Raw genomic sequence first — 17,111 nt, 5'->3', positions numbered from 1 at the left:
CATGGACCAGGGTGGGGGGGATGGTTTTGGGATGATTCAATCGCATTACATTTATTGTGCACTTTATTTCTATTATTATTACATTGTAATATATAATGAAATAATTATACAACTCACCATATGGCAGAATCAGTGGGGGCCCTGAACTTGTTTTCACTTGCGACTCACTGATAGGGTTTTGATATGAGTTTGCAAGCAATTGATTTATTATGGTCTCTGTGCAGTCAAACCTCTCTGCTAATGATAATCTGTATTTGCAGCCGTTCACCAGTGCTAGCATCACCGCTTCAGCTCTACCTCAGATCATCAGGCATTAGATTCTCATAAGGAGTGTGCAACCTAGATCCCTCGCATGCGCAGTTCACAATAGGGTTCGCGCTCCTATGAGAATCTATTGCCACCACTGATTTGATAGGAGGCGGAGCTCAGGCGGTAACGCGAGCAATCGGGAACGGCTGTAAATACAGATGAAGCTTCACTCGCTTGCCTGCCGCTCACCTCCAGCTGTGTGGCCCAGTTCCTAACAGGCCACAGACACCAGTACCCATCCGTGGCCCGGGGGTTGGGGCCCCCTGTATTAGAGTATATTTCAACTGATGGGGATGGGGCCAGTAGAGAGGGAGAGGTTGAAGATTCCCAGGAGAAAAGGAGGATAATTGATTCAGCAAGGTCCAGATAAAGACTGGGGAGGATGGGATTCAGAGAACAGGTAAAAAACATTGCCCTTAGATGGGATGTGAGACACTTTGAAATAAGAGGGTGAATGCAGGAGAATCTGTACGTTTGGGAGTTCCCATCTGATGGGTTCTATTTACTTTTTAAATTACAAGGTGAGGTTATCTCCTGAGAATGGAGGTATGAGTGTGGGGATGGGTCAAAGCTCATGGAAGGGTGTAAAATAATCACCGTGGAGAGTGACCTGTCTCGTGGTCAGATGGCTGGGCAGTGTTGAGGGGTCCAATTAAATCTGGAGGTCATGGGTTTACAGTGGCATTAATCTGCTCTGATCCTTCCAGCTTTTTCATTCTCTTACCCCCACCCAGCCTACTCATTGACCTATTAAAAGAGACGTACAATTCCTTGTTCCCTCTGTTTCCTCCGAGATTTCTAGCTCCCTTCTGCCCTTTTCCTTTTCCATGTCCTAGACCACACGGTGGATCTTCTGAACTGCTCTTTCTCCAACACCTTCAATTCCTGTGTAGCCATGTTCTTCCTCTGCACCCACAGAGGAAAGTCCCATACCTGGATGAAGCTGGGATCTACACCTGGATCACTAAGGCTGATTGGGAAAACAGTACAGCCAGACAGACTGGCACCACCACAGTGTTGGGGGCACCAACCTCATCCAGCAGGACCCTCAGTACCCACCACCAGTTAGCTCCTCACTGGCTCAGACAGTGCCCTCTCCCCTCAGAGCCTAGTCCAACTTTTCACTATTTTACCCACCTTTAGCCCTCTCACTCTCCCCCATCACTTTGCTGAGAAAAGTAAGGACACCTACTAAGCACAGTGCCCTTTGACCTCCTGCCCGACCACCCACAACTTATGTACACCAGCACAGAGACTAATGAGGGGTCTCCCCTCCTTGTCCAAGGCCAAGCCCTTTCACCAGCACACTTGACACACACATGCACCCACACCACCCTGTATGCCTGCTCTCTCTCCTACATTTTTAGCCTCTCCCCACTATTGGCACCTTCCCCTCAACCTATACACATGTATTAGCATTTTCTGTTCCAAAAATTAAAATAATAAGGCAAACAGAAAAATGCTCCCTTGAGTCTGCCCCCATCTGTAGCTAGTATCCAATCTCTCCCCTGCTCCTGTCAATATTATTGAGATGGTATCTCTACTTGCTGCCTCCAGCTCCTTACGTCTCATTCATTTCTAGACCAACCTGGCTTCTACCCTCACATTCCTACCATAGTTTCTCTTGGTAAGTTTATTAATAACTTTGTACTAGTCAAGACCACAGGGCGTTTTTGGGGTTTTATTTACTAGGTCTTTTCTGGTATATTTGACAGTGTTGATTATTCCCTTTCTCTTGAAACTCTCTACTCCTTTGGCTTCCATGACACTGTGTTCTCCTGGTTTTCCTCATAACTCTCTGGCTATTCCCTCTCTGCCTCCTCTGTGGGCTCTATCCTCCTCTTAAATATTGGACTTCCTCGGGGTTCTCAGCTCAGCCCACCATATCTGTTACTCTTTGCACACTTGCTGCTTGACTCCATGTACTCTCATGGTTCCAACTCTGCATAAAAGTTGGTGACAGCCTTCCACTTGTATATCTCCCAGGACTTTTGGCCCACAGGCCAAATTTCCTACTGGACATCTGTCCCAAGGACTCCTCAAGCTGAACATACTCAGAGCTGAACTCACCGTCTTCCCTCTCCAAACTACTCATCCATCGCTTCCTACTTCCATGAAAGCACTTACATCCTTCCAACAACGATTTCTTCCTCCTATCTCTGAAATCTCATGAGCCTCCAGGTCCTTGTCACTGTACATCCTAGAAGTTGCTCCAGTCTGCTTTTCCTCTTGATCCTTATTCTCACTGCTCCAGTTTTGGAACTCATCACCTCTTCCTTCTAACTGGTCACCCTGCTTCTCATCTTGTCTCCTATAACTCTATCCTCCATATAGCCATCAGAGAGATCAATCTAAAATGTACACCTGGCCTGCCTTTTTTTGTTTCCTATATGAATTTTTCCCCTTTTTAAATTTTTGAAGCACAGATAAAATGATGAGACTTAGAGGAAAGAGTAGGTGTCAGTCTAGATAAATTTTATGGAAGTGGTATTAAAGTGTTGAAGGAATTATCTTTTGATGGCTGTTATAATCTCTCTGAGATTTAAAGACAGTTACATTCTCAGGGTTCAGACAGAAGGCACTGTAGTAGGGGGTCACTGATTATATCTCAGTTTTTTAAAAAAATATAGATGATAGTTGTAGGAAACAAAAGAAGTACTTACGTGTTGATACAGTCCTTAAGATACCTTTCCAGTTATACACATGTTTTTAGTCATAGTCATTTGATAATTATCATATGACGTTAAATCCATGTTTTAGTGGTTCCTCTCTTTAATGCTAAAGTACAACACTTTTTATCATAGACAGCAGCAAAAGGAGTTAAGAGGAATATGGAGAACACAATTTTTGAGACATTGTAAAACCCAAAATGTATATACAGGTAATGACAGTAAGATAGTCATGATTGTCAAAATAATTTCTATTTTCAGAACTTGTAGGCATTTCCTTGGTAGGCTATCAATGTGACATGGCCAGTCAAAAATCTAAGCATAATGCTCACAGGTAAAAGTACAAATGGGACTTTACTTTTTGGCAATGTTTCCTATATAAAATGATATAGTTTCCTCAGATTGAAGATTAAATTGAGAATTAATATTGAAGCTTTTGGTTCTGTAGAGAAACACTGACCTGATGGTTATTTAAAGTCTTTTAAATATAAAGCCACATAGCATATGAGTGCTGCCTAGGGCAGCATACTACATATTAATGGAGTCCTTAAATTACTTTGAAGCCATTCATTTTGAAACATTTTGGTATATGTTTAGCTGTACTTTGGTACATTTTGACATATACTTTGCTTATTTCAATTTCTTTGCAATTTGTAACATTTTAAATTTTTAGTGCTCTATAACTGCTATTTTTAGCCAATATGAATAATCAAAATTAATGTAATGTCCTCTGATTTCAAACAGTGAAGTACATACAACTCAGAGGTAATTAATCATATCCTTTGAAAATATGTAGTAAGTGAAGGATTTAATAAATATTAAAGATATTTGAAATATTTATTGTCTACAAATTAAAGGACTGCAGTATATATATCATATGTAAATATATCAATAATGCAGAAACTGGACATTAGGACACATGTGCATGCTTTATGTTTCAAGCTGTTCTAAAATTCAATCCTTCCAGATCAATGTTTTTCAAACATCAATGAGAGTTTGAAAAAAGACACTCAGTTTGGAAGTTAATTACACTCTAATGATAGAAAAATGAAAATGAGATCTAACAGCTATGTCTGATATTTTGTTTCTGCTTTTTAGATTTCCATTTTGACAGTGCCAGCAGAAGAACCAGGAGCTTTTGCTGTTCGGGTCATTGAGTTATGTTCCTCAACAATGACATGCATGAAAGGCACATGTAAGCACAACAGAGTCTGGTATTTTCTTTTGTGTTTGTTTAGGAAGTAAATGGGGACAGCTGTTGTTACCGTTCTCAGGGTTGTGTTAGTAGAGTTTTGCCGTATATATATATATATATTTTTTAATTCACAGTATTTGTTCAAACAGTGTATGTTCATACAGTAAGTCATTTCATACCTTCCCCTTGCCTCTAAACATTTCTATGGCTAAATCTTCACAGGCACCATTGTTAATCTCTCCAGTGAAAGGATTTATGTGACTTTCCAATTCTTTCTTTTTTTTTGTAACATCTTTATTGGAGTATAATTGTTTACAATGTTGTGTTCATTTCTGCTGTATATCAAAGTGAATCAGCTATATGTATATATATATCCCCATATCCCCTCCCTCTTGTGTCCCCTCCCACCCTCCCTATACCACCCCTCTAGGTGGTCACAAAGCACCCAGCTGATCTCCCTGTGCTATGTGGCTGCTTCCCACTAGCTATCTGTTTTACATTTGGTAGTGTATATATGTCAATGCTACTCTCTCACTTTGTCCCAGCTTACCCTTCCCCCTCCCTATGCCCTGAAGTCCATTCTCTGCTTCTGCATCTTTATTCCGATCCTGCCTCTAAGTTCATCAGAACCTTTTTTTTCTTTTTAGATTCCATGTATATGTGTTAGCATATGGTATTTGTTTTTCTCTTTCTGACTTCCTTCACTCTGTATGACAGACTCTAGGTCTATCCACCTCACTATAGAGGACTCAATATCATTTCTTTTTACAGCCGAGTAATATTCCATTGTATATATGTGCCACATCTTCGTTATCCATTCATCTGTCGATAGACACTTAGGTTGCTTCCATGTCCTGGCTATTGTAAATAGTGCTACAATGAACATTGTGATACGTGACTCTTTTTTTGAATTATGGTTTTTTCAGGGTATATGCCCAGTAGTGGGATTGCTGGGTCATATGGTAGTTCTATTTGTAGTTTTTTAAGGAACTTCCATACTGTTCTCCATAGTGGCTGTATCAATTTACATTCCCACCAACAGTGCAAGAGTGTTCCCTTTTCTCCACACCCTCTCCAGCATTTATTGTTTGTAGGCTTTTTGATGATGACCATTCTGACCAGTGTGAGGTGATACCTCACTATAGTTTTGATTTTCATTTCTCTAATGATTAGTGATGTTGAGCATCCTTTCATGTGTTTTTAGGCAATCCATGTATCTTGTCTGGAGAAATGTTTATTTAGGTCTTCTGCCCATTTTGTGATTCAGTTGTTTGTTTTTTTGATATTAAGCTACATGAGCTGCTTGTAAATTTTGGAAATTAATCCTTTATCAGTTACTTCATTTGAAAATATTTTCTCCCATTTTGAGGGTTGTCTTTTCATCTTGTTTATGGTTTCCTTTGCTGTGGAAAAGCTTTTAAGTTTCATTAGATGCCATTTGTTTATTTTTGCTTTTATTTCCATTTCTCTAGGAGGTGGATCAAAAAGGATCTTGGTGTGATTATGTCATAGAGTGTTTTGCCTATATTTTCCTCTAAGGGTTTTATAGTGTCCATCATGTTTAATGTGTCATTTAAAGCTTGTGTTTCCTTATTTATTTTCATTTGGATGATCTGTCCATTGGTGAAAGTGGGGTGTTAAAGTCCCTTGGTAGTATTGTGTTACTGTTGATTTCCCCTTTTATGCCTGTTAGCATTTGCCTTATATATTGAGGTGCTCCTATGTTGGGTGCAGAAATATTTACAATTGTTATATCTTCTTCTTGGATTGATCCCTTGATCATTATGTAGTGTCCTCTGTGTCTTTTGTAATAGTCTTTATTTTAAAGTCTATTTTGTCTGATATGAGAATTGCTACTCCAGATTTCTTTTCATTTCCATTTGCATGGAATATCTTTTCCCATCCCGTCACTTTCAGTCTGTATGTGTCCCTAGGTCTGAAGTGGGTGTCTTGTAGACAGCCTACATACGGGTCTTGTTTGTATCCATTCAGCTAGTCTGTGTCTTTTGGTTGGATCATTTAATCCATTTACATTTAAGGTAATTATCAATATGTATGTTCCTATTACCACTTTCTTAATTATTTTGGGTTTGTTTTTGTAGGTCTTTTCCTTCTCTTGTGTTTCCTGCCTAGAGAAGTTCCTTTAGCATTTGTTGTAGAGCTGGTTTGGTGGTGCTGAATTCTCTTAGCTTTTGCTTGTTTGTAAAGGTTTTGATTTCTCCACTGAATCTGAATGAGATCGTTGCTGGGTAGAGTAATCTTGGTTGTAGGTTTTTCCCTTTCATCGCTTTAAATATGTCCTGCCACTCCCTTCTGGCTTGCAAAGTTTCTGATGAAAGATCAGCTGTTAAGCTTATGGGGATTCCCTTGTATGTTATTTGTTGCTTTTCCCTTGCTGCTTTTAATTTTTTTTGTGTATTTAATTTTTGATATTTTGATTATAATGTGTCTTGGCATGTTTCTCCTTGGATTTATCCTGTATGGGACTCTGCAGTTCCTGGACTTGATTGACTATTTCCTTTCCCATGTTAGGAAAGTTTTCAACTATAATTTCTTCCAGTATTTTCTCAGACACTTTCTTTTTCTCTTCTTCTTCTTTTGGGACCCCTATAATTTGAATGTTGGTGCGTTTAGTGTTGTCCCATAGGTCTCTGAGACTGTCATCAATTCTTTTCATTCTTTTTTCTTTATTCTGCTCTGTGGTAATTTTTTCCACTAGTTTATCTTCCAGTTCACTTATCAGGTCTTCTGCCTCAGTTATTCTGCTATTGATTCCTTCTAGAGAATTTTTAATTTCATTTATGGTGTTGTTCATCCTTGTTTGTTTGCTCTGTAGTTCTTCTAGGTCCTTGTTAAACATTCCTTGTATTTTCTCCATTCTTTTTCCAAGATTTTGGATCATGTTTATTAACATTACTCTGAATTCTTTTTCAGGTAGACTGTCTTTTTCCTCTACATTTGTTTGGTCTGGTGGGATTTTACGTTTCTCCTTCATCTGCTGTATATTTCTCTGTCTTCTCATTTTGCTTAACTTACTGTGTTTGGGGTCTCTTTCTTGTAATCTGCAGGTTTGTAGTTCCCGTTGTTTTTGGTGTCTGCCCCCAGTGGGTAAGGTTGGTTCAGTGGGTTGTGTAGGCTTCCTGGTGGAGGGGACAGGTGTCTGTGTTCTGGTGGATGAGGCTGGATCTTGTCTTTTTGGGGGGCAGGACTTCTTCCAGTGGTGTTTTTTGGGGGTATCTGTGAGCTTATTATGCTTTTAGGCAGCCTCTCTGTTCATGGGTGGGAGTGTGTTCCTGTCTTGCCAGTTGTTTGGCATGAGGCTTCCAGCACTGGACCTTGCTGGCCGTTGGGTGGAGCTGGGTCTTAGCTTTTAGGCAGAGATCTCTGGGATAACTCTCGCCGATTAATATTACATGGAGTCGGGAGGTCTCTGGTGGTCCAGTGCCGTAAATTCAGCTCTCCCACATCAGAGGCTCAGGCCTGACACCAGGCTGGAGCACCAAGACCCTCTCAGCCACACAGCTCAGAAGAAAAGGGAGAAAAAGAGAAAGAAAAAAAAAGTGAAAAAATAAAAAAAATAAAAACAAATAATTAAAGTAATAAAAATAAAAGTGTACTTAATAAAAATGAGAGAGCAACAAAACCAATAAATCCACCAATGATAACAAGTGCTAAGTTTCATTTATGGTGTTGTTCATCCTTGTAAATATAAAAATCAGAAACAAGTCAGTCGCAGGCAGCAAACCCCAAGTCTACAGTTGCTCCCAAAGTCCACCACCTCAATTTTGGGTTGATTCCTTGTCTATTCAGGTATTCCACAGATGTAGGTACCTCAAGTTGATTGTGAGGATTTAATCTGCTGCTCCTGAGGCTGCAAGGAGAAATTTCCCTTTCTCTTCTTTGTTTGCACAACTCCTGGAGTTCAGCTTTGGAATTAGCCCCTTCTCCGCGTGTAGGTTGCCCTCAGGCTTCTGGTTCCCCCCAGACAGGACGGGGTTAAAGCATCGGCTGATTAGGGGCCTCTGGCTCACTCAGGCCGGAAGGAGGGAGGGGTACGGTAGTTATAATTGGAATGCGGAGCGAGCCTGCGGCAGCAGAGGCCAGAGTAACATTGCACCAGTCTGAGTCGTGTGTTCTCCTGGGGAAGTTGTTCCTGGATCACGGGACCCTGGCTGTGGTGGGCTGTACAGGCTCGCAGGGTGGTGCGGCGGTGTGTAGATAGTGATCTGTGCTTGCACACAGGATTCTTGGTGGCTGCAACAGCAGCATTAGCGTTTCATGCCTGTCTCCGGTGTCTCAGCTGATAGCCGCAGCTCACGCCCGTCTCTGGAGCTCGTTTAAGCCGTACTCTGCCTTCTGTGGACAGACGGGGAAGGAATCCCCTCTCCTCGCGCATCCTGAAACAATGGTCTGTTGCCTCTTAGGTCCAGAGTTTTTCCTCCTGACTAGCTGTGGCGCACTAGCCCCCTTCAGGCTGTGTTTACGCCACCAACACCAGTCCTCTCCCTGAGCCCAAGCCTCAGCTCCCAGCCCCCGCCCGCCCCCCGGTGGGTGAGCAGACAAGCCTCTTGGGCTGGTGAGTGCTGGTCGGCACTGATCCTCTGTGCGGGAATCTCTCCACTTTGCCCTCCGCACCCTTGTTGCTGCGCTCTCCTCCGCGGCTTCGAAGCTTCCCCCTTCCACCACCCACAGTCTCTGCCTGCGAGGGGCTTCTAGTGTGTGGAAACCTTTCCTCCTTCACAGCTCCCTCCCAGAGGTGCAGGTCACATCCCTATTCTTTTGTGTCTGTTATTTTTATTCAAAGATATTTATTACACCTATTGACAGCAGTGTACCCTGCTAGACACAGTGGATTATATGAAGGAGTATAGCCAAAGTGGTAACAATACTAAGATAGTATTGATACAGAGAGTACAAAGATAGTACAAAGAGCAAGAAGAGCCCAAACTACATGTATTTCTGTTCATGTTTATATAGTCTGTTTTCTCTCTTTTGTTCATATTGTGTCATATTTCTACAGTTCTACTTTTAAGTTCACTGATTCTTTCGTCTGTGCATTCCATTCTGCTCTTGGACCCAACCATTATGTTTTAAAGTTTTAATTATTACATTTTTGGTTTAAAATTTTCCATTTGGTTCTTCTTTAAATCTTATACTTGTTACTTGTGGAATGCATCAGGATTTTCAGAACTCTAGTGAAGAAGCAGGTATCAGGAGACGACTAACCCATGATTGATTAGAACAAGAATCCATTACTAAGATGGAACGAACTGATGAGGGATGGTTGTGACTTTTTATTTTTTAGATTACTGTTAATGTTTTAATGCTCTTTTTTTCTGGATTTAAGGAGCCCTTTTTTCTCTTAAGCTATCTATAAATTATAATGATTATGTATATTGTGCTTTGTAAACAGAAATGAACAATTTATCTTTTCTCAAAAAAAAAATCTTCTACTTGTTTGCTAAGGCTTTCTCTTTCTTTGCTGAGACAGTTTGTTTCATTTGTTTCCAGCATGTATGTTTGTAATTGGTCATTGATGCTTTTTTTTTTTTTTTTTTTTTTTTGGCTGCATTGGGTCTTCAATGCTATACACGGGCTTTCTCTGGTTGCGGTGAGCAGGGGTTACTCTTCGTTGTAGTGCGTGGGCTTCTCATTGCAGTGGCTTCTCTTGTGGCAGAGCACGGGCTCTAGGCACACAGGCTTCAGTAGTTGCAGTGTGTGGGCTCAGTAGTTGTAGTGCACAGGACCAGTTAGTTGTGGCTCATGGGCTTTAGAGTGCAGACTCAGTAGTTGTGGTGCATGGACTTAGTAGCTCTGCGGCCTGTGGGATCTTCCCAGACCAGGGATCAAACCCTTGTCCCCTGCATTGGCAGGCATATTCTTAACCACTGTGCCACCAGGGAAGTCCCTGATGCACTTTTATGATTGCTACATTAAATCTTCAGACAAGTACAGCAGCTGTGTCGTGTTGGCATCTGCTGATTGTCTTTTCTTATTCAAGTTGAAGTTTTCCTGGTTCTTGGTATAATGAGTAATTTTGGATCGATACCCAGGCATTTTTGTTATATAATGGGACTTAGATCTTGTTCTTAGGCTTCCTCTGACACTGCTCTGGTGGGGAAAGGGAGTGCTCCCTTGTTACTGCCAGGTGGTAGTGGAAGTCCTGGTTCCCCACTTGGCCTCTCCTGGCACCCAGAGGTTGGAGAACTTCCTTATTACTGCTGAGTTATTGTAGTGCCAGCTCTCCACTAGGCCTCCACTAATTCCAACCTGGCTAGGAGGAGCAGCAGTGTCTTGACACTGCTCCCCACATGGCCTCAATGACACCATGGGGAGAGGGTGTGGCCTCATTACTCAGGCAATGGTGAGAGACTTCACTCTCCATTTGGCCTCCTATGACACCACTACAGTGGGGCTGGGGAGTGGTCCTCATTACTGCTGGGTAGGGGTGAAAATCTAGGATCCCATCATGGTCTCTGCTGACATGGTAGAGGATGGGGACTGTTTCTCCATGGGGGGATGAAAGTCCTGGCTCCATACTTGGCCTTCTTTGACACCACCCTACCAGGGAGGTTGGGGCACCTCATTACAGCCTGGTGAAGAGTGGAAGTCTACACTCCCCATTCAACCTTTAATGGTGAGTGTAGAGGTGGGGCCTTGGTTTTTTTCTATGGTCTTTGACTGGGGTAGAACAACTATGTCTAAAAGTTTTTTGTCTTGCTAGGTTGCCCCTTTCCTGGTCTTTTGACTAATGAGAGCAGACCTTTGTTGGGGCTTTGTTTGTCTGAGTCCATTGATGTTTCTTGGTTGCCATTTTCTCTGGTAACCAGTCTGAGATACATGAGGCAAAAAGAGAACCCAGGGAGGGAATTCCCCGGTGGCACAGTGTTTAAGAATCCGACTGCTAATGCAGGGGACACAAGTTCAAGCCCTAGTTCAGGAAGATCCCACATGCCGTGGAAAAACTAAGCCCATGTGCCACAACTACTGAGCCTGGCCTCTATAGCTTGCGAGCCATAACTACTGAGCCTGTGCGCCACAACTACTGAAGCCCGCGCACCTAAAGTCTGTGGTCCACCACAAGAGAAGCCATCGCAATGAGAAGCCTGCACACCACACCGAAGAGTAGCCCCTGCTCACCGCAGCTAGGGAAAGCCCACACACAGCAATGAAGACCCAATGCAGCTGATAATTAATTAATTAATTTTTAAAAACAAAAGAAAACCCAGGGAACTCTGCCATTTTGTTCCTTTGGTCCCAAGGTCCCTAGCTGGTCTGCTTTTCTTCTCTGTACTTCAGGGTTTTCTTATGTTTGTTTTATATATTATGTCCAAGATTTTTAGCTGTAGTTAGCAAGAACAATAGAGAAGAGTACCTTTACTCCATCTTTCTGGAAATGGAAGTCCCAAAGTTTCTGGAGTTTTTAGGGCTTTTGATATATAATGTCAAATTGCCCCTCTCCCAAAGTGGTATCAACTTGCATATCCACTGGTAGTTTATAAGCAAACATGTCTGTTTTTCTAAACAAACAAGAGCACTGGGTATTATCAAATCTCCATTGCCAGTTTGAAAGTAGAAAATATTTTGTTTAAATGTGTATTTAATAATTCATGAAGTTGACCATCCTTTCTTAGTGTTTATTGGGTATTTATACTTTTTCTATGAATCCCTTATTCATTTCATTTGTCTATTGATTATTCTTTCTTATCAACTTATAAGCACAATATAAACATTAAGGGTAAAAAAATAATTAAAAATAAACATTCATGAAAAGCTGTTCAACATCACTAATTATTAGAGAAATGCAAATCAACACTACAATGAGGTATCACCTCACACTGCTTAGAATGGCCATCATCAAAAAATCTACAAACAGGGCTTCCCTGGTGGCACAGTTGTTGGGAGTCCACCTACCGATGCAGGGGACACGGGTTCGTGCCCCGGTCCGGGAAGATCCCACATGCCGCGGAGTGGCTGGGCCCGTGAGCCATGGCCGCTGAGCCTGTGCGTCTGGAGCCTGTGCTCCACAATGGGAGAGGCCACAACAGTGAGAGGCCCGTGTACCGCAAAAAAAAAAAAAAAAAAATCTAAAAACAATAAATGCTGGAGAGGGTGTGGAGAAAAAGGAACCTTCCTACACTGTTGGTGGGAATAGAAATTGGTACAGCCACTATGGAGAACAGTATGGAGGTTCCTTAGAAAACTAAAAATAGAGCTGCCATGTGATCCAGCAATCCAACTCCTGGGCATATACCCAGAGAAACCCATAATTCAAAAGGATACATGCACCTCAATGTTTATTGCAGCACTATTTACAATAGCCAGGACATGGAAGCAACCTAAATGCCCATCTTCGGATGAATGGGTAAAGAAGATGTGGCACATATATACAATGGAATATTACTCAGCCATAAAAAGAAACGAAATTGAGCTATTTGTAATGAGGTGGATGGACCTAAAGTTTGTCATACAGAGTGAAGTAAGTCAGAAGGAGAAAGGCAAATACCGTGTGCTAACACATATATATGGAATCTAAGAAAAAAATGTAATGAAGAACCTAGGAGTAAGATGGGAATAAAGACACAGACCTACTAGAGAATGGACTTGAGGATTTGGGGAGGGGAAAGGATAAGCTGTGACAAAGTGAGAGAGTGGCATGGACATATATACACTACCAAACGTAAAATAGATAGCTAGTGGGAAGCAGCCACATAGCACAGGGAGATTAGCTTGATGGTTTGTGACCACCTAGAGGGGTGGGATAGGGAGGGTGGGAAGGAGGGAGACGCAAGAGGGAAGAGATATGGGAACATATGTATATGTATAACTGATTCACTTTGTTATAAAGCAGAAACTAACACACCATTGTAAAGCAATTATGCTCCAATAAAGATGTAAAAAAAACTAGAAACTTTGCAGTTTCATATTAACTATAATGATAACATAAAGTTTGCTTATATAAATTTTCTGTCATGAGTAAAATTTTTGAACTTATTTTGTATTGTGAGGGATGAACCTATTTGTGTGTTTATATATACATATGCAGACACATACGTGTATTTATTGGTACATGACTCTATAGGAAACAAATTCCAAAGAGTATATGCCAAAATAGTCATAACAGTGGTTATCCCTAAATGGTGGGAAGACAGGTAACTAACTTTTTTTTTATTTGTTTACCTTGATTTTCTGATTTCTCTACAGTATGAATTAAAAACAGATTTAACTGGTTATGCCACAAAGATAAGGGATCATATTACAGACATGTATAATAGTGTAGCCAAAATTTGACATACTATACCAGATGTTTGTTATAATTTTGATTATGTACAATTGAATCCACAGTTCGGGGTGTTTATTTCCAGGCTGCTACAGTATAAAAATGTTTCAAGTGGTCATTAAATTTGAGCATTTTTCTTTATGCTTCATTAGTATCAAACCTTCCTACTTTGATACATAATTTCCTGAAATTTTAAACCACTTTTCCAAATTGCCTCACAACATACTAATCAGTGACCCATCTTAAGTTAGCCCTTTCCCATGTGGCTCCTTCCTTCTTTGTCATTTGGATTCTGTTCCTGCTTAATTCATTTATTTATGTGTGTGTATACTTTCTCATCCCCAAACCTCTTCTTCAGGTCAGCTCATTCAGGAAAGTCTTTCTAATGATTGAGAAGAACAAAGCATGTATCTTTGTGTTCTGTAGTCATATGTAGCATGAAGTGGTACTGTGATCTTCACATTTTTTTAAAAAAAGCAATATCTTAGTTATTTTAAACATCACCGGGACATTTCCTTGGAATTTTGACATTGTTAAATTTCCAATATATTCTTTGGGGGAAACACTAAAATGCATTTCACATGTATGTATTTGTCTTAGTAGCTTTCTCATATAATAGAGTTATATTTATTCATGGAATCACTATAGAGGTCAAGGAACTTCCCTCATATTATTAAATTCTCCAGGGTTAAATGTTATGTGGTAAGAAATGGTGATAGGACATCTCTGCACTTTCCAAATATAGGATATCCCCACCTTTGGATGAAGTGTATTCTTTGACAATATCTATTAAAGCAATTTGTGGTGAGGCAAACTTTTGACTACTCACCCCTGCATTTCACACAGAGACTGTCATAAGCTTCATAAGGGTTGGCCTTGCAGACTGGTTTAAATGCCTGTTCATCCTTCAAATCTTAGTTCAAATATTATCACCTTCCCCTGCCTCATTCATGTACTTAGGCTTTTGCTCCTGTATTTAGGTAGAACTTGAACTTCTTTCTAAGTTAACATTTATTACAATTTAATAGTAATGATAATTAACATTTATCAAGTACATAATATATGCAGGCTCTGTTCTAAGTTCTTCACATGGATTAACTTATCCCTCACAACAAATCTGAGATAGGTGCCATTGTCTTTTCTATTATTCAGATGAGGAAACTGAGACACAGAAAAGGTAAATGATTCACCCAAGGTCACAGATTTAGTAAGAGGGAGAAGCAGAATTTGAACCCGGACAGTCTGACTCTAGGGCTTACACTTTTAACCACCATGCTATACTGTTTCTCAGAGTAGTTGTAGCATAATTAGCTTTACATTTCTTATCCAATATGAGGAACAGAACCATGGCTTGCCATTCTATTCCTAGAACTTAAGTATTGGGTTGGCCAAAAAGTGCCTTCAGTTTTTAAGTAAAAGTAAGACACATTTTTCATTTTCACCAAGAGCTTTATTGAACAATGTATTCACCCTTTTGTTCCACTACCTTCTGCCATTTTTCAGGCAACTTCATAATTCCATCATCCCAAAACATTTTATCTTTTTGAGCAAAGAACTGTTCCAGGTGCCTTCTACAGTCTTCCGGGGAACTGACACTTTTTCCATTAAGAGAATTTTGTGAAGACCGAAATAAATGGAATCCGAAGGTGCAACGTCTGGTGAATACGGCAGATGAATCAGAACTTCCCAGCCAAGCTGTAACAGTTTTTGCCTGGTCATCAAAAAAACATGTGGTCTTGTGGTATCCTAATGGAAGATTATGCGTTTTCTGTTTACTATTTCCAGATGCTTTTTGTCGAGTGCTGCTTTCAGTTGGTCTAATGGGGAACAGTACTTGTTGGAATTAATCGTTTGGTTTTCTGGAAGGAGCTCATAATAGAGGACTCCCTTCCAATCCCACCATATACACAACATCACGTTGTTTAGATGAAGACCGGCCTTTGGTGTGGTTGGTGGTGGTTCATTTAGCTTGCCCCACAATCTCTTTTCTTCCACATTATAGTACAGTATCCACTTTTCATCGCCTGTCACAATTTTTTTAAAAACAGAACGTTTCTGTAGAGAATTGCATGCGGAAATACGGTCAAGAAGGTTTTTTTTCCCTAGTGGAACCCAAACATCAAAGCGATTAACATAACCAAGCTGATGCAAATGATTTTCAACATTTGATTTGGATATTTTGAGTATGTCGGCTATCTCCCACATGGTATAATGTTTATTGTTCTCAATTAATGTCTCGATTTGATCACTATCAACTTCAGCTGGTCTACCTGACCGTGGAGCATCTTCCAGCGAGAAATCTCCAGCACAGAACTTCTCAAACCACTTTTTTTTTTTAATGTTGAGCCTTCTTTTAATTTATTTATTTTTATTTTTGGCTGTGTTGGGTCTTCGTTTCTGTGTGAGGGCTTTCTCTAGTTGTGGCAAGTGGGGGCCACTCTTCATCGCAGTGTGCGGGCCTCTCACTGTCGTGGCCTCTCTTGTTGCGGAGCACAGGCTCCACATGCGCAGGCTTAGTAGTTGTGGCTTACGGGCCTAGTTGCTCCGCGGCATGTGGGATCTTCCCAGACCAGGGCTCAAACCCGTGTCCCCTGCATTAGCAGGCAGATTCTCAACAACTGCGCCACCAGGGAAGACCGCAAACCACTTTTGACATGTTCGGATCAGTCACAGCACCTTCTCCATACACTGCACATATCTTTTTGTGCGTTTCAGTTGCATTTTTACCTTTCCTGAAATAATAAAGAAGAATATGCAGAAAATTGCTTTTTTAATTCCATGTTCAATGTTAAAATTGCTACACAAAAATTCACAAATTTTGATAAGTCTTTCGTAAATGCACACTGATATGACAGCTCTCACATACAGTCTAAGAAAACTTTTTTGAATAAAGTTAAAGACAACTAACTGCTACTAGAGCCATCTTATGGAAGAAGCCAAATGAACCTTTTGGTCAACCCAATATGTACATTATGCTTAGTACTTTGAGTAAAAAAAAAAAAAAAACTACCTGCATAGTCTTGTTTCTTCTTTTTTTATTTTTTTATTTTTTTTTACATCTTTATTGGGATATAATTGCTTTACAATGGTGTGTTAGTTTCTGATTTGTAACAAAGTGAATCAGTTATATATATACATATGTTACCATATCTCTTCTCTCTTGTGTCTCCCTCCCTCACACCCTCCCTATCCCACCCCTCCAGGCGGTCACAAAGCACCTAGCTGATCTCCCTGTGCTATGCGGCTGCTTCCCACTAGCTATCTACCTTACGTTTGGTAGTGTATATATGTCCATGCCTCTCTCTCGCTTTGTCACAGCTTACCCTTCCCCCTCCCCATATCCTCAAGTCCATTCTCTAGTAGGTCTGTGTCTATTCCTTTCTTATACCTAGGTTCTTCATGACATTTTTTTTTCTTAAATTCCATACATATGTGTTAGCATGTGGTATTTGTCTTTCCCTTTCTGACTTACTTCACTCTGTATGACAGACTCTAGGTCTATGCACCTCATTAAAATAACTCAATTTTGTTTCCTTTTATGCCCAGTAGTGGGATTGCTGGGTCATATGGTAGTTCTATTTGTAGTTTATTTTTAAGGAAGCTCCATACTGTTCTCCACAGTGGCTGTATCAATTTACATTCCTACCAACAGGGCAAG

The 17,111-nt window shown here is 40.7% G+C and overlaps 1 protein-coding gene across 1 annotated transcript in view; it reads left to right on the top strand.

The window, feature by feature from the left end:
* Positions 1-17,111, top strand: part of CHM (CHM Rab escort protein) — a 210,795-nt gene that overhangs the window by 158,104 nt on the left and 35,580 nt on the right. Inside the window, exon 12 of the mRNA XM_032620454.1 lies at positions 4,077-4,173. Within this exon, the coding sequence (XP_032476345.1) occupies positions 4,077-4,173 (97 nt within the window). The remainder of the gene's footprint in view (positions 1-4,076; positions 4,174-17,111) is intronic.

This window comes from Phocoena sinus, chromosome X, assembly GCF_008692025.1.
Source record: "Phocoena sinus isolate mPhoSin1 chromosome X, mPhoSin1.pri, whole genome shotgun sequence".
NCBI lineage: Eukaryota > Metazoa > Chordata > Mammalia > Artiodactyla > Phocoenidae > Phocoena > Phocoena sinus.
This window is presented reverse-complemented; position numbering and strand designations above follow the sequence as displayed.